Raw genomic sequence first — 19,299 nt, forward strand, 5'->3', positions numbered from 1 at the left:
ATACTCTCAAAACAGAAGCAACCCCAATAAATTAGTCCACATTTGGCAAAGTCAGGAGTGATAGGTCGTCTGAAGATGTGACTCTTTGGTCTGTAGTGTCGACCGCTGAAGTGGGACGCACTTTATTGATAGAGATTGTAATTAACTGGCTGTGTGGAGACAAAGGAAATTGCACATTCATCATATAAAATTGGCTCCGGGGGCTTAGCCAGGGCCAGATAATGGCTCTCTTCATGCCTGAGCCGTGACCGGCGTGCAGACAGCTTTAGGTTGTCACACTTGTATGTACATAATTTGGTTGCGGATGTACACAAAGAAGACTCACATGTAAACATTGCTAAACATTAATTCGATTTTTGAAATGATGACTGTCAGATTAGCTATTAGAGTTATACATTCTCGGTATGGCTTGGCCGAGAGACATGGGAGACCAAACATTGGACCTGGACTAATCACTGGAGGTGATGCCTTTTGAGGCACAAAGTGATGGTGACTCCTGGTTATTTTTCACTTTCACAACAGTGGATAAATCTTTGTTGGGCTGATATTGTGCAGTCTGGATTGGACATAAGGCAGACAGACGTGAACACACTGAACCCAAATGGTTGAAGTTAGTTTGAGGTCATCATAGGATGTCTTGTCTTGTTTTACTTTCTGCCTTTCCCTCGTTACCTCCCCCCTTTCCTGGTGTGTTTAGTCTCTCTCTGCACTACCCTTCTATTTCGTCAGCTAGTCTTTGTCGTCATCCTGACCTTGTCAGCTGTTTGCTTATTAAATCATTTGACTGCAGCCTGCAGCTGTATCTGTATTTGGGTCCTTCTCCTGCTCTCCAAACCAGGACAGATCCATCCGTCCACCTCGGTCTGTCGATCCATCCACCTTGTGAATGCCACAAGTTTGTTTACTTTCGGGGATTGCTGCATTTTCAGAATGCTGAGGGCAAGATCATCACATGCATCACGTGTCATCACATGCATCACTTTTCAATTTTGACGTTTTGTTAAGTCATTGGGTTCCAGAATATCTGTGCATGTCAAATATGGTATGGTACGGTTAGAGATTATGGCAAAGAAGTGAAGTATGGTAGAGTCAGGCAACTAAAACACATGGCTAAGTTTAGGGTACGATCAAATTCATAGATAAACGACAAAGTTTAAATGCGAAAGCCACTCGCTGCCCACCGTCCCAACCTCCACACCGATACTTATTGCCTAGCTATAGGGCACACTACTTCCTGTGTTGGTCATTGGAACTGGACCTCAATTGTGAAGAACCATCCAATATGGGTGCTAATACAAACCCCACTGCTTTTCTTGGTAACATTCAAGCACTATGATGGTCAGGTGTCCATGCTCACGCAAGCAAATGGAAACCGGGTTTGTTTGTTTGTTCTTGCCAAGAAAAACAGTTGGATTGATATTTAAGCAATGCTGGGCTGTTTCAGGGGACACAATTATATCAACTGGCTCAAGGGGGAACATTACATTTAGTTAACTAATTATGATGTAATTAATGAAAGGGTTGTCGCCATTCATAAAGATTGGCTGTATTTGTCTTAAATTAGTTTTGATAAAGTCATATTTTTGTTTTAGTTCCCATAGTCCTACTGCCTTTCCCCTTTATTCATCTTTGAATTATCTTTGTTGTCATGAAGCATAGAAAACGTCTGACCTCTGAGTAAGAGAGTACTCATCTTCCAGACACCCAGATGGCGGGTGGGTCTGTGTTAGTGTTGGTGTTGTCCTGGACTTTCCAAAGAGCTGTTATTTCATAGGTGGTTGAATCTGATAAGGACGTTACAGCTCTGTCAGTTCCTCTTTGACAGCTTGATAACTATTATCTACTCTCTTCCTATTTTGTCGCCTCCATTTCTCTTCTTTTTAAATTCACTGTCCGAGCTCTCCCACACTCTCTCTCTCTCTCTCTCTCTCTCTCTCTCTCTCTCTCTTCCCCTCCCTGCTCTCTCCTGTCACTCGTTGTGCTTATACTGTCATTCTCCTAACTTTTCTTCTTCATTTTACATGACTTTCTTTTGCTCTGTCTCTAGTGGTTCTGTTGGACACTACGACAGTGCTTGGAGAACTGGACTGGAAGACCTATCCTGTCAATGGGGTGAGTAACATTAGCATCTGAAAATGAGAATATTCACTATTGAGCTATTGTTTTGTTTTTTTAATAACCTTGCCAATATTGAATACAACCAGTCAAACAAGTGTGCAAATTTAATAAAATACAACAAAAGAGAAATCAGTTTTATGTAACAATTTGACTAATTTAGAAGAGAATAGCTGAGACCTGAACATCCAAACTGTCCGGAACCTGATCTGCAACCCTTTATTTTCTAAACTAAACCCTTAAGCCAGAGTAGTGAGAGTTGCCAAAGATTTGTGCTGAAGATACAAACAGAAAATAGGACCGTGGTCTCATTAAAAACTTCCAGTCAGCAGGTTACATATTTTACATGCAGACCTTCCTGACAGTAGTCACAACAAAGTGTCACCCAGTGAGCACTGACTTGGTGATTCGTTGGATCAAACATTTCTATATCTCAAGGTTAAAACTGGGCTAAATGTGGTTGAATATGAACAGCTTTACGATACCCCCAAAGCTAGGCTGTGGCTCAGGGGTATAGCGAGTCGTCCCATCGGTGGTCCGATTCCCCCCTCCAAGATTCTTAACCCCATTGCCCTCGAAGGCTGTGCATGATGGAGTTAGATTACATTGCAGGCGGCACCATGCATGGTGGCCTCTGCATAAAAGACTAGAAAAATATAAGCAGGTCCATTTACCATTCAACATGTATGTTCACATTGAAATATAGTTTAAATTGATTATTAGGTGGATGTAGATGAGCATTGATGTTTAGCGTCAAGGCTCTAACCTCACCGATGCAAGGGAGCGCCAAGCAGAGCAGGGAGTAAGGAGCGACGATACTAAACTCCTCCCTCAGAAGATGTAGACTCATAGCCTACAGGTGGATGCTGGGGTGGAGGTGGGCAGCCAAGTTTTCAGCTGAGTCTGCAGAGCTTTAATGGCTCCAGTACACTACAACTGAATGGGTGTGTTGGATATATGTATGTTGCAGTTAAAGGATTGTTGCATGAGTGTATAGAGGCTGATTGAAGTTCACTGACTCAACTGGACTTTTCTTAATTTAATAAAAAGCCATTGAAAGGAATTATTCACATATAAAATGATCAGTTACTCACATTGTTTCATGGTTTACATGTTTATATAGGTTAAAGCCTGATTCACAGAGTGTCATGTGTAACACTCATCCTATATTTCTGTCAATACAAAGTCAAATCCAGAAGGCAATGGTAGTGGTACTTTTACTGAAGTAAAATATCTGAGTTTCATAGGGTTTAAGACGGCAGATGATCAGAGACTTGTATAATGCTATTATCAAATGATCAGGGATATGACTAGCTGGGTTACTCTCCTATAGAAACATCATATGCTGAATATGATTAAGAAGAAGACAGACTCTTATCAAGGGTATAAAGACTCCAGACCTGAAAGACCGAATTTATTTTATCTTCTTGTGCTGTTTTTATGAGATGTCCTCCAGACCATTGTGAGCTAGACATGAACCCCCTGACAGCAGATTGCAGGTCCTGCCTTATTAAAGCTTTTAACACAAGTATACTGATCATTAATACACAAGAACAAAATACTTGCATAATGTTACTTGGCAGGTACAGCTATTTTTTATGTTAAGTTCTTCATCCTTTGCTCCCACTTACCTCAACTCTATTCACAAACAGTGCACACTACACAAATCAAATATGAATAAGGTAGCACAGACAACACTGGAACCATTTGGATTCGAATTCTGAAACATAAAGGCAGAATAAATCTCTTCAAACACCAAGATCTTGGACCAGTAATCTCTGGTTGTCTCCTATGATGTTTTTTTTATTAAAGACATATGACAATGTTTATATGCAATGAATTCAGATTTGATCAAGCCTTAAACAACAAATGTAATTGTGGCATATAATTCTGGGCTAAGCCTGAAGGGGAGATGCTGTAGATTTCATTGTTACAAATATTTCTGCTGGGACTGAGCAACCATCAGCAACAAAAATAATTCTTCCACAATGTTGTGTCTAATTCAGGACACGAGGTGGTAGCTGGACTGTTTGTGCTTTCAGGCTATTATTAAAAGTGTAATAAATCCTTCGGAGCAAAGCCAATAAATTGAAACCAAAATACTGAGATATGTTCAGGGCCAAATACCAATATTGCAACAGCATCTCCTCTCTTGCACACAGCTTACACAAGTGTTTCCTATGGGGAGCCACAGCGGCATTAATTGGTTGAACAAAAACACAACACCACCGCCCAGATTCACGTCAAATCAATAATTCATTACAACTACAGAAATGTAATGATATTTTCATAACACCTCTCTCTCTTCTCCTTAGTCTGACAATGAAAAATTGTCTTATTTTAATCAAAACCTCATACCTCTCAGCTGCCATCGTTGTAAATGCAACAGTAGCTGTCTGTGCAGTGTAGCGACAGTAGGTGTGTGTGTGTGTGTGTGTGTATGTGTGTCTCCTCATTACTTTTTCAAAACCTAGTGCCATGAAACATTGATACCCAGACTAGAATTTCACCTAAAATGGGAAATCTCTCACTCTACACATAATCTTTTAGGTGTGATACAGTTGTCAGGGTCACAAATACCAGAACATTATTGGAAGATGAAACTGAAAATGGCCTTAAGTGACTCACAAGTGTATCATCCCCTGAGCCGAGGAAAACACACACACACACAAACACACACACACACACACACACACACACACACACACACACTTCCCGTACATCTCCTGTTCTTGGACCTCCTGGAGAAACAAGTCCAGTTAAAGGTTTAAACAGGTAACGTGTGTGTCCTCCTTCTATGGTGACTCAGGTATGGGGCTTTCTGTGCTCGTTAAAAGTCGCTGATGTAATAGTGATGGTCAATGTGTCAAACGTGTCTCAGTCCAGGTTGTTCTCATACACTGTTCAGCTATACCTACGGAAATGAATGCTCTATGATAACCCAGGAATCAGTTTGTATGTAATCCATGTAATATGGAGCCAGGAAGGGTGAAACGGGATAAAGAGTGACAAAGCCCAAGTAGAAAGGGGGTCAGGATTTACTAGTGTGTGTGATATCGATAGATCTACTACATGTTCATGTAGCTTGTGTCACAAGCAGACGGCGGATGGTTAAAGGTTAATGAAGCTATCCCCACTGAAAAGATACAGTGGTATAAGTACAAAAGTATTCACTCACCTGCCTTGACCCACATATGACGTGACATCCGATTCTTAATCCATAGGTTTAATATGACATCGGTCCACCCTTTGCAGCTATAACAGCTTCAACTCTTCTGGGAAGGGTTTCTACAAGGCTGAGGAGTGTGTTTATGGGAATTTTTGACCATTCTTCCAGAAGCGTATTTGTGAGGTCACACACTGATGTTGGACGGGAAGGCCTTGCTCTCAGTCTCCACTCTAATTCATCCCAAAGGTGTTCTATCGGGTTGAGGTCAGGACTCTGTGCAGGCCAGTCAAGTTCATCCACACCAAACTCTCTCCTCCATGTCTTTATGGACCTTGCTTTGTGCACTGGTGCACAGTCATGTTGGAATAGGAAGGGGCCATCCCCAAACTGTTCCCACAAAGTTGGGAGCCTGGAATTGTCCAACATCTCTTGGTATGCTGAAGCATTCAGAGTTCCTTTCACTGGAACTAAGGGGCCAAGCCCAGCTCCTGAAAAACAACCCCACACCATAATCCCCCCTCCACCATACTTTACACGTGGGCCAATGCAGTCAGATAAGTACCGTTGTCCTGGCAACCACCAAACCCAGACTCGTCCATCAGATTGCCAGATGGAGAAGCGTGATTGGTCCCTCCAGAAAACGTGTCTCCACTGCTCTAGAGTCCAGTGGCGGCATGCTTTACACCACTGCATCCGACGCTTTGAATTGCACTTGCTGATGTATGGCTTGGATGCAGCTGCTAGGCCATGGAAACCCATTCCATGAAGCACTATGCACTACTTAAAATAATCTGAAGGCTACATGAAGTTTGGAGGTCTGCAGTGATTGACTCCGCAGAAAGTTGTCGACCTCTGCGCACTATACACCTCAGCATCCGCTGACGCCGCTCCGTCAGTTTACATGGCCTACCACTTCTCGGCTGAGTTGCTGTCATTCCCAATCGTTTCCACTTTGTTATAATACAGTTGACTGTGGAATAATTAGGAGCAAGGAAATTTCACGACTGGACCCGTTGCACAGGTGGCATCCTATCACAGTACCACGCTGGAATTCACTGAGCTCCTGAGAGCGACCCATTCTTTCACAAATGTTTGTAGAAACAGTCTGCATGCCTAGGTGCTCGCTTTTATACACATGGGATTATTATCACATGGGAGTGATTGGAACACCTGATTTTGATTATTTGGATGGGTGAGTGAATACTTTTCGCAATATAGTGTGTATATGTAGCGAGATATTTGTTTTCTTGAGCTGCTTTCAATCATGTGCCTACCAAGGATTAATGTGCCGCTTTTGACCATGAGGCAGGAGACATTGGGGGTTTCAATCTCCACAGACTCGGTTCACTGTTTTTGCAATTGGAGTTTAAACATCAACGACCCATTCATATCTACATAATGATGGAAAATGCTCAGATGTATTATTCACCACCTGTGTCTCACATATTCTGTGATATTGAGACAAGTAATTGTCCCGTGTCAGTATTTGAGTATGATTTAGTGAAATGATTGCATGCTAAAGCTTATACAGTAGGTTGAGGCCAAATGAAAAGCTCTGAAGGGTCTAAGCATTGATCGGCTTAAAAGCGTTGAATTAACATTGAATTATGGCTATAAACGGCACCTCTTCTGCTCCCTTTCTCTTGCTGTCTTCTCTCACAGTTCTGCCACTTCTACCACTGGCAGCATAGCTAGCTTAATAACATAGCGAAGCCATGAGAAGGTAAGAGAGGCAACTAGGTGGGAAGAGCATTCACTGTGCGAGGCAAAAGTAAAACGTGTTCCTGCCTGAATTCAGTTCTGGTCTTATCTCATCTAGCGAAGTTATCAGAGACATTTGTTCAGTCAAGAAATGTTTAATGATGGCACTAAATGGAATACATAACCACTTAATTTAATTTTGGCTTTAAAAACTCACACATTAAATATGACTGTTATTATTAATGAAGTTGATGTTTGGTTGAAGCCAAGTCACTTTAGTGAAAGGAGAGGCTTCTGCCCATGTAAGTAAGCCTGGTCTTTACAAAGCCGTCACTGATTTGGATGAGGATTTCTTTAGTTCCATCTCAGTCTCTTTTCAGCAATGAACAACCTTCATCACAACTTTCTGACTAACCCTTCAGTGGCTGTCAAAAACTCCTGTCAGTGCAAACCGTAGGCTGCCGAGAGCCATGGTACAGAAAAGAAAAGTCATAACAAGTAGAAAACTCACCACAAGTTTTGAACGTCTGCACAATGATAGGGCTTTGCAACTGCTTCTGAATGTCACAGAGGAGGCTAGTGTGTGTGTCTATGAAGTCTGTGGGGGACATTTACAAGCTAGGATCATCCATTTTCAAAGCAAGGCATAGAACGCTACTTTTCTAGGAGTCCTCTCTGAAGCCCTAGCGGGAGGTTGAATATTGGGATTTACATGTGCAGGTTGGGGCTGTTCTGTCCAGCATCGAGTATGTTAACAAAAACAGTCAGTTGGGAGAACAGGGAGAAAAGCTGTCTTGTGTTCCAACAGCATCTAAGTGGAACATTGTGCGTCATTTTTAATTTTTTTTTTTGCTGGATTTCATAATGTGTGCTTAAGCAGTCACTGGCACAAATAAATAATATAAAGAAGCGACATGACACTGATTAATTAAAATGGCAATTAAATTACAAACCCAATTTACAAAAGACAAATGATAATCAAAATGACGTAAAACCATTTGACACTGACAACTGAATTGGAAAAACACTGTAGGCTGATCAGCACATTCAAAATGTAGAAAATGTATGCGCTCTCATGGTAACGTACCAATCCACTCAGCACAGCTCCACTATATCAATAAGGTTATAAGGAACTGACCGCCACCTCTAGTAAATGGTCATCTATCAGCAGTAATGAAGTCTTGCAGGATTCTCTCCTCCCAGTCATCATCTGTATGCAGACACAGTCATTGTATTGTAAACTTTGTTCAAATCCCTTTGGACTTGTAGAAAGTGCATCTGAACAAGTAAAAGTCAATAGGACACGAGACGGGGGCAGTTCTAATTGGAGTGTGAGTGTCATTGTGTTGATATGAGTTGTTTTTAATTGCTTTTGAATTAAGTGAGGACATTTTAACAAACTCAAGGATCCTGATGCCAGACTAACAAATTAGGCCCAAATTTGTTTTTGGCTTATCCAAAGTTTCCCAGATCTTCACTATTTGATCACAGGGTCAACCTTCAAACTAAGTCAACAGTGAATCTTTTATTAAAGGGACAGTTTGAGAAACCCTGGCGTTGCACTCCCATATCACAATATTAGTGTCAGCCTAATACATTAATTAGTTCTACACCTTGTACTCAAAACGTGGTATCTGTCTGCAACAGTCTGCTAAGCTCGGGGCTTAAAGGCAGAGCGATTAGTAGGGGCATATCTGATTGCCTCAGAGAGCGTGGGCTGCAGCTCATCTTTCAAACTCTGGGTTTGCATTTGTTTTCTCTGCTCTGAACCATGCCACATCCCAAGGGGGCATTTTAGAACACTGAGGCACACAGAGTGACAAATTACCATTTTCTCTTGTTTGTATGCATAATGGAACTTCAATTAATTAATGCTGATCTTATGCAAACCAGAAAGATACTAAGTTTCTGCTCTGTAAGGAGGGCACTGAGATGACCATATATAGTGTGTATGTTGAAGAAACTCCTCTTGAGTGTGTGAGAGTCTTGCTTAAAGTTACAATTCCTTTCGAGGACTATGGCTTCGACACCATTTCAAGTTTTATACACAAGCAAAAAATCTCAGAAATGACAGGCTGACTGGCATGTGACAAAGCATTGCAGAGGACTTGCAGTACAATGTAAGACAACGTCTTCCTTTGGTGAACACAGAATGGACATTTGAATCTTAGATCTTTTAGCGATACTAGCGGCATGGCTCTAGGGAAGGCAATGTCAGTCGGTCAGCCACTTTGGTCCAGTCTGAACTATCTCAACAATCGGGTATTGGGATTTACTTAAGATATCAAAGTTCCAATGAGAGTACATGTTAATGACTTTGTTCATCCTCCGACCTCTAGCTCCACCATCATGTGGCCAGATGATGATATGTAAAAACTTTGATCCCATTAGCCAATGCTTTGGTCTGTGAGTAAATACCTGAAAAACTAATGACATTCCCATCAGCCACTTTGTGTTTATTGCTCATTAGCAAATGTTTTCTTGCTGTGACCTTTCCTGCTATACTGGCCATGAATAAATAAATCACTGACATGCCTCACATGACAGGGGACAAGATCCACAGTTCTCATTCAAGTTTTTGGCAGGACCAGAATGTGCCAGTCCTATAAGTGGGTCTGTGGCTGAGAAAGTAAGTACGTAAATAACTGACTGATCAAGTTGCAGCATTGGTCAGTCGAGTGTACTACGTCACCAAGGGGCGTTGCTCAAGAAGCTGAAGTCAGCTGAGGGAATCATAGCGAGCAGAAACAGTCGCATTCAAGACACGGACACACAGACATCACTTGCTGCAGTGTTAGGAATGTGAAATGCTAAGCTGGAGAAGTCAATACTTCTAGAACACACAGAATATGGTGATTCTACAAGCTAAAGGGCTCACCGCCTATCATTATTGAGCTAAATCCCCCACAGCAGCCGTAGCTAGCATTAGCTAACATTAGCATGTAATCTAAACAATCCAACATAACTGGAAGCATGTTTATGTGATGAATTGGCTCGTTGGATATGTTAGGATATGTTGGAGATAACAGGGCTGTTTACTGTCTTGTTTGGCTTTTTAGCATTTTTAGTAGCAGTATTTATTTTTTGGGTTAAGATAACCTTCCTTGAAAAAGTAGGAGTTAATTATTCATATTGATTAAAACGTATTTATAACTATTACGTACATGAAAATTAATTTGTTGTGTAATCTGTTGAAAAATGTTAAGTACATTGTACCTTATTTATTTTAGTATTTCTTTGTTGCAAAATGTCAGTAGTCTCCACTCAAAACATTTAAGTAACAACTACACAATCAATGAGTGCAAATTGTAACCTCAGCTTTATTGAGTAGGTTGCATTTATTGTCTAGTGTATTTTGTCTGTGTGTTTCCTTTCTGTCATTGCTTGGTCATCTGTTGTATCTCTGGTTGTATATCCACACCACCTGATCTGTCCTGCATGTCTTGCCAGCCTGTGTGTCCCAGTGATTTTTGGATTCCGTTGTAAGTTCTGTTTTTTTCTGTTGGGTAATCTTGTTCCTTTTTGTTCCTTTTTTTTCAATTGACTTTGTTTTTGTTAATTTATCCCATTTAAATAAACCATTTGTTTCCTTCAAACTGCATTTGTGTCCATCATTCTTTTCCTCCATATACTCGTGACAGAACTACCATATAATGAGTGTAATTTGCTTCATTCATTTATACGATCTTTCAAATCAAACATCTTAAAATATGAAGATACAAAGTTTCTTCCAAGTGCATTTGTAACATTTAACTCAAATGTAGCTTAACCATGTCATATGGTCTGTAATTAAGCACATTGACCACACGGTACAGCCATATTCTTCACCCAGTCTGAGTCTTGTTTGAAAATATCAGTTTCAGAAGCTGAGTTAATCGAATGACTCTTCTGAAGTCTGTCTCACTCAAACTTTAGCTTCACCTAAAATTCATAATGTATTTTTACACTGAACTTTAAATGTTTGATCACCAATTTCTCACATTGAGTGCATTATGAATTATTACTGCAATACCTTTTTAAATATTCATATGAACACCTGCATATTGTTTTAAGACATACTTGAACAACTGTGAACCTATCTTTACAACGTGGCAGACCTACTAGCTGTAGCTGAGTAATGTTTTGTGTTATAATCATATGCCATCAGAAGTGTATGTCATTTTACATACACTAACATATACCTATACTTTTTTAGCTTACAGAATGAACATGAAACTAAATCCTGTACTTTTTTCAATTTTGCTCATTCAGATCCAACAGCAGTGATATACTACCTCAGAGTCTACATATCATAAATGCACAGGCACCACTTTATTGTCTGGCTGGAGTTCCAAATGAAAGAGGAAGTGAATATGATTGATTATCATTTAGCCGCTAGGTATCTATAGAGCTAATTTAGATAGCTTAATTAATATTAGATTAATTGCTTTTCTACTGTACGCGCCGGTCAAGCTTGAAGTGTTATATAATAATTTATATTTGAAAACACTCTACCTTAGTTGTTTCAATTTCCTCTACAACTTAACTCTGTCATACAGTCATTGTGTCTTTCTCTAGCTCGCATTTAAGATATTCATAAGAGCTGTGCAGTGTGTGTGAGCGTGTGTGAGTGAGTGTGTGTGTGTTTGTGTGTGGGGGGGGGGGGCAGATCTCACAGGTACAGAATTTCACAACGTAGGTAGCAGCATGGTGGAGAGTGAAATCATTAAGCACCGGCAGAGTGCTTTCCATTTAGCTACTTATGCGGTTTCACGTCCTCCATTCTCCAGTCTGTAGACCTGGAAACGATCTGCAATCATGGAGGAAGCTTCAGTCCCCTGCGTCTTGGAAGAGAGCAGGCCGACTTAAAAAATGCATCCGAGCGGATGTCAACGTAACATAATTAAATCTGTAATAAGAAATGTAAAAAAACATGTTTCAATCTTTGCAAGAATATCTAGCTTTGAAATAATCTGCATTTGTTTTGTTTTTTTTATCGGCGTGAAGGTTACATTCTAAGTAGAAGTATTTTTCTTGATAGTGACATCCATTCAATGGAAATGTATTTAGTAACTCACCACATATTCAGAGATAGATCAAGCATTTCCTGGCCAAAAACATTTAAACAGACTAATATAACCTCTCCCTTTATTAGGGTTTTACCAAATGTGGTCGAGATATGTTGCCTTCTTTTGCCCACATCAGGGGGACACAACTCATGTAGCTTGCCCAGCCCTTGGTTTCCCATGATCCATTGGGCACTATCACATGTGTAATGGAGCGTTTGAGTGATCCTTGTTAACTGGCCCGCCTCCCTTGAGCTGCATCCTTTGGAGAATCCAGCGTCTGAGGAGGGACATGATTATAAACGTTTTACTGCAGCTGACCTGATAAGAGTGTAACGAGTGAGCTGTTGAGAAAAAACATTATTAATGTTGCTGAAATATAGAGACATACCCAAATCAAACTGTGATTTGCAATTGTCCAAAGGTTGGTTCAAACATAGCTTTCAGTATATTATAGAAAGTAATGTTCAGGAAATTAATTCTCCTTTCAACTCAAAATGATGGCACATTAAATAAGTAGAAAGCACCCATACATTCTTGTCCAGCTGTGTTACAGACACAATCTCACGCTGTCCGTTTGTTGCCACAGGAGGCGTGAGAACGAAGTTCTGTCTGTACACATTAGGGCTTTTGTAACTCTGATCATCACACTGTTAAAGCGGTGCAGACAAATGAGAGTCTGGCTGATGCAACAGCTTGAAAACATTGGCAAAACCTACTCTGTGTCTTTCAAACGTCATGTTTCTATAAAAATTAAGTTGAACTGCATGCAGTGGAAGGTGCATGCTGTTTTTGTGGAACAGCTCTGAAACAGGATCATTCATGGTGTATACATGGGTATGTATGTATTGAAAGCTCCAAATATACATCTCTGTATTGATATATATTTTTACTAATCTGCAGTACATATGAATGTAATACATGCTTACAATGCAAATGAGTGTGTAATTACTGATAAATTACTGTTATCTTAGCGCCAGTTCTCCAAACAAATATACAATTTACTTAATCTGTATGTCTCTGTTCTCATGCCATGTTGTGAGTGCTGGGCACAATTAAAGTTACGGACTGCTTGTAATAAAGCATATCATTTACTCATATTTGCTTCGTGTATATATTTACAGTGGGATGCTATCACGGAGATGGATGAGCAGAACAGACCAATTCACACCTTCCAGGTTTGCCACGTAATGGAGCCAAACCAGAACAACTGGCTACAGTCTGGATGGATCCAACGGCAGGCTGCACAGAGGGTCTGGACCACATCAACACTTCTTCAGACACACTGAATGCCAGACATTTGAATCAAATGATGAGGTCGTGAAACAGAGCTTGGTTGTGACATTTCCTGTCAAAAAAAATGGCCTGCAGATGTGCCGTAACAAAAACCATGACTCTACTGATCGATTTCCATTGAATCAACAGTCAATGAATCAAAAGTGGTGCAAGATCTCTTACTTACGCATTGACTGTAGTAACACTAAACCCAAACTGCTGAAGGCCCTATGAGTCTGGCTGGGCTGATGTCACCGTGTCAGATGTTTGAATGAGTGCACGTTTACATTTTACGGTTATCATGGGTCATATTTTATTCTTTTTACCATTACTTGTTGGTGATTTTATTTTGGCCTTTTATTGCCTATTTGAATTACTATCTATTCATGAATCCATTTCACCCTACTTGATTCATGTATAAGATGTTAACAAAGGCTTGTCCTTGGGCAGGTGATTTGTAGAGCCTGTATTTGTGACATCTTGTTATTCGTCTGTATTTCAACTCAGGTGTATGTGGAGCTGCGTTTCACACTGAGGGACTGCAACTCCATTCCTTGGGTATCTGGTACCTGTAAGGAAACCTTCAACCTTTTCTACCTGCAGACAGAAGAACCACTCTCTGCAGGGACACGGTTTAGGCCGTCCGACTATGCCAAGGTTGGTTATCGGAGCCGTATGGAAAATATTCCAAATTGAAGTTAGATTACACTGGTTTTCTCGACACAAAGCCAATGCGATTTTTCCATTCGATTTCATAAGTTCATAATACTGACATTTTTTGTTTGGCAAACTAATCTCCACAAATGAACAAGTCACAAGAGTGTGAGAATATAATGTACAACGAGGTTGCAAAGTTGGTGTGATGGCTTTTTGAAGTCTCATTTAGCCACTTGTTCGCAACCGCCTCACTTAAAACCTTCAAAATTCATGCAAGGGATATGAACTGATGTATTTTATATCATAGAATTAAATGTTAACATCTCTTAAAGTTGTGTTAAAGGTGTTACCCAATGACATGACTCTATGAACTTTGCTGATTAAACGTTTGGTGTTGGCTTTAAGGTGGACACAATAGCTGCAGACGAGAGTTTCACTCAGACAGATCTTGGAGATCGGGTTCTTCGCCTCAATACCGAGGTCAGGGAGGTGGGACCAGTGACGCAGAAGGGCTTTTACTTGGCCTTCCAGGATGTTGGAGCTTGCATTGCTCTTGTGTCTGTCAAGGTCAGTGAACAGAGGTGGTGTGTGACTTATGTTTGAATGAACCATGAATTCTTCCTCCGGCAGTGCTTCACCTTCAACTGTTTTTCCCTCTTTCTCATAAGGTGTTTTACAAACGCTGCCCATCGACTTTAAGGAACCTAGCAGTATTTCCAGACACGGTGCCACATATGGACTCATCCTCTCTGGTGGAAGTAAAGGGCGCGTGTGTGGAGAACGCAGAAGAGAGGGACACACCCAAACTGTACTGTGGCGCTGATGGAGACTGGCTGGTACCACTGGGCCGCTGTGTCTGTAGCATTGGCCACGAGGAGACGGAGGGCTACTGCCTGGGTAAGAAGTGTATATGTTTGTACTACATTTAGACCAGAAAACAGACTACAGTGTACTACAGTAAAGCTGGAGGTACAGAGAAGGAGTCAAGTGGTGAGAGAGAAATGAGAAGGCATTGCAATACATCAGCAGATCTCTGGGGGCCTCCGCAGTCATCTGCAAGAGTTTGACTTTACAGAACTGCTATTCCCTCTTCTCATTCCAAGATCCTGCATCCTTGTCTGATCCTCTCCATCCACATCCCTCTTCATCTCTTCACAGCTCGACAACCCCACCCCACACCCATCATCTTCTCTCCTCTCTTGTCCACTTTGTTTCGCTTCACTTGCACCCCACTACCCCCCCACCCCCCCTTCTCCTCCGTGTCCCTTTATTTGCTCTCTTGTCATTCTTTCGATTCTCCCTCTTCACCATCCTCTTCTGTTATGAGATCTGAAACAATATGGATAAGAAGTGTGTACGTCACAGAGGATTTCCTGACATTTCAAAATCATTATCTCGGCTCTCGTCAGGAACAATGTTGTTGTTTCAAATGGAACATTCATTTCTTGTAGTATCAAGCTGTTGGTTTTCTGCTGTTCTGTTGTCGCCTTGATAATAAATATCATGCCGTGATAGATAAATGCAAACATTCACCCACATTACATTTATATAAGCAGCTCAAATCGAAGAACTCTGTTCAATACCACAAATCTTCTGCAAAAGGTGTTTTTTTTTTTCTTTGTTTTTGGGGGGGGGGTTCTCTCTAATTAGTCGTATCAGCATACCTAAATATGGCCTATAGTCAGCAAAACAGATTAAGAAAAAGTAAAAGAAACTGTTGAGTTGTTCCAGATAGTCTTTGGCCTGGTTTCTTGCTTTGACTGTGCAGACAGACTAGGGGCTAGCTGCCTAATTGCCTCCATTTGTTAGTTTCACAGCTAATTTAGCTTGCACAAAGTCTTTTTTAAAACTCCCCTAACCCTCTCTTTCATTTACGAAGCTCATACTTACTGTTGTAATTAAAGGCAGGTGCTAAATGGAGCCACGCTGCGTGATTACAATTGCAGTGCACCTCGTGTTGCTTGCCACATTTTGCAGAGTTACAGAAGCCTCAGCTGGTTTGGTTGGAATTCATGTACTGCCCCTGTGGTGATACGGTTGCTCAGGTTATTACAGAGAGACAACTCCAACAGTCGTTAGTACAGCTGATATGTAGGACAGGCTGTAATATCTCCTTTATATGCTCCGCAGGTGTCATTTCTTTCTTTTTTATCTTCTGCCCTTTTCCTGTACTTATTTATTCTCTCTCTCTCTCGTTCTCAATCAAAGACGGAGTTAAACAACAGAGGAGCCTGTCAGGTAGATTATTGATGAGGCGACAGTTTAGGAGCAGCAGGCTCATGCTGTCCCTCGTATATGACCTGCATCTATATTCTCCCTGTTCCTGCTCTTTGGCTGACAGTTGCTCCTCTTGATTGCACTGTAGTTGCAAAAGTGTCTCAGAGGTCTTGGCAGCTTGTCAGACACCTCGAGTAGACAGTAGGGGTGCAATGCAATTTCATTTTGCAATGTCCGCTTTTAAGTAATCCAGCAAATTAAACAGCTGACTGATCTAGGTGTTAAATCACATTGATGTACATTTCTTGCAAAGAGCGAATGTCGCCACAAACAGGACCTGCTGTTGGTTTGCAACACTCCCCACAGCGGTCTCATACAGCCAGAGATATTCAAAGGACATCTACGCCAGTATAAACAGTACAGCAGGCGACAGATCTGTATCGTATATAGTATATATGTACTGTATCTCATCCTGTTGTCCAACCACATCTGACTTTAGGGAGACGTGAGGATGTTTCAGGGTGATTCTCGACACAACAAGCTTATTTTACACGAAAAATTAGTACACATAATGTTTGTTATCTCCATAACTGCAAGTATTTTTTTCACTCTAGTATTGATTTTCTGATTTGTTATTAATCCCATAAAACTAGCTGGATAATAATGGCTAACAGCACTACAGCCCCTCACACAATTTATCTTGTCAGCAAGTAAACTCATTTTCATAGAATTCCAAACATCACATGGATCAAGGAACGTCCATAGTAATAATAATAATAATAATAATAATAATAATAATAATAATAATAATAATAATAATAATAATAATAATAATAATACAATTTCATCACTGCCAAATGTTACCTTATATTGCAAAGGAAAATATTCTCAAAATATTGTGTCTGGTAAACATTTCCCAAAGATATCTCCACACTGGATATGGACTTATTGTCTCACTGTGTCTGTTCCTTTCAGATTCCCCCTTCTCTGAAATACTGTTGCAGCATCCTGGGAAACCAGAGATGCTTCTAAGCTCTATAGTTGTGCTGTGCAGGAGTTATAGTGGGATTCAGAAATGTCAGGTAACCTCTATCAAGTTTGATCTGCCGTGCAGGTTTTAAACTGCTTCTTAGAACTCATTAACATTAGCTTAGAAGCAGTGATCGATAGTAACAACACATTATGGCTTTGCTGTTAATGATTTATGGCTTCTATGAATGACGGCCGATTCTTCGTTTCTCGTCAATAATTTCCATAGGTCTTGCAGAGCTTGTGCTGTAATGAAGATGTGCACTTTGCAAGTAGTTGCAGGAAGTTTAGGCATGAACTTGCGGTGACTTCTGCTTTCTCCTCGTTTTCATTTTGGAACACTGCTTCAAAGGGTACTGTGATCAAAGCTGTCTGAGAGGCAGCATGGGGAAAGAGCAAAAGAGGGGGAGAGAGAGGGAGAGAGAGTGAGAGAGAGAGAGAATAGGGAAAACCCCAGCGCTCTCAAATATAAGCAGAGCTTTGCGCGAACACGTCCATCTCTCCCTCCCAGCTTCCTAAACAAAGGCATCAGCGCTTCAAACCCTGCTTTCCACCCCAATAGCATTCTGCCAGACTGTTTTGACATCTCAATCGAGTGTTTTATTATTCTACTCCTTTCATTCGGCGTCAGCCACAAGAGGATTACTCAGAGATAGGCGGGTTATATCATGACCTAGATAAGGCAACATCATAGCGCTAATGCTATTTGTTCCACGTGCTTTCGTCACACCATTATACTCAAAAGGACGCATTGATTTGTGGGGGACACTAATAGCCCTTAAACATCTTTTTCAATGTCATTTGAATAAGAATGAATATGCAGCCAAAACCAAAAACCCACCGGGAAGTTAAGTCTCTACTTAATAGCCAAACAATCATCTGCATTCAAATATTTTGCAATCAGCAAAACCCTTTAACTAATCATTTTGGCAGCTAATACCTCCTATTAGTTTTGACTGATGTGATTCGAACACCACCCAGTTTCTCTTCCTGCTGTAAAGATGAATGGTTATCAGAGAGTCACACAACAAAGCCTGTCAGTGTTTTCTCTTTTCTCTTTTTCCCCACGTTCCACCCGTGTCAGAGTTCTCCAGAAATCGACAAAACTTAGCTTGCTCACTGATGACCTCTGCTGTCTCGAGACACGGGATTGATCAGGCAGGAAATGTGCAGACTCGCGACCTTGAATTCAGGTAAAGTGGAATGGTAGAAGATAAAAATCAATACACTCTCTTAGTTGTATGTGAGCCACTGTGCCCCTCTCCTGTCCATTAAGGACCGTGTTTACTCCGGCCTGTAACGCAGCTCAGCCAGACTAGAGCATCATTCATTCTCTGTGAACTTCCCATCTGCATATCAAAGCTGAGAGTCCAGGGTAAACATAGTCTCTGGCTCCATCTGTTTCTGACAACGTAAAGCCGGGAGAAAACGTCCAACTCCATACACCCAAGCAGCCTCAAAACCTCTCGGTTCATTTCCTGCAAATGTGCAGGTGATGAACTCCCTTTGACCGAGCACCCTGCAGGTTATCTATTTATCACCAGTCTCAAGTAAAGGGCTACTCTTGACCTGAAGCCAAAGTTTATTCGCTGCAAGGCATTTCAGAAAGGTGTGTATTTGAAGGTGCTCAGATCAATATTTTTTATGGATCAACTTACTGTGTTATTTAAGAGGGATCACACCCAAAGAGAATTACTCTTCATTCGCAGCATCTGGGAGGTCTTTTTTTTTTGCCAAAAATGAATAAATGCAGGTTTAAGTGTGATTTTTGAAACTATTCCTATTAGGAGCTAAAATATAACAATCTACTAAATATTATTTTAAAAAGGCAAAGAGAAGATATGGGTCCATCATCTGGCAGCATGCCAGTCTCATCAATAAAAGACTGGGAAACTACAGTATTTAGGAGTTGAATATGAATAGTAATATTCTTTATAAATTCCATTAATCATCTCCGTCATTTTTCAAGAAAAATCACGAAACATTCACTTCTTGCTGCTTTTCAAATGTGAGAATTTGCTGATTCCCGTTTGTGATAGTGAATTGAATATACTCCAAAAGTTATTACAGATGATCTTCACCATTCTATAC

The 19,299-nt window shown here is 40.8% G+C and overlaps 1 protein-coding gene across 1 annotated transcript in view; it reads left to right on the top strand.

The window, feature by feature from the left end:
* LOC311012293 (ephrin type-A receptor 6-like) overlaps positions 1-19,299 on the top strand; it is a 48,226-nt gene that overhangs the window by 5,133 nt on the left and 23,794 nt on the right. Inside the window, 5 exon segments of the mRNA XM_084007687.1 lie at positions 2,048-2,112; positions 13,155-13,283; positions 13,813-13,962; positions 14,368-14,529; positions 14,631-14,859. Of these exon segments, the coding sequence (XP_083863813.1) occupies positions 2,048-2,112; positions 13,155-13,283; positions 13,813-13,962; positions 14,368-14,529; positions 14,631-14,859 (735 nt within the window).

The sequence above is a fragment of the Eutrigla gurnardus genome, assembly GCF_963514095.1.
Source record: "Eutrigla gurnardus genome assembly, chromosome: 1".
NCBI classification, from domain to species: Eukaryota; Metazoa; Chordata; class Actinopteri; order Perciformes; family Triglidae; genus Eutrigla; species Eutrigla gurnardus.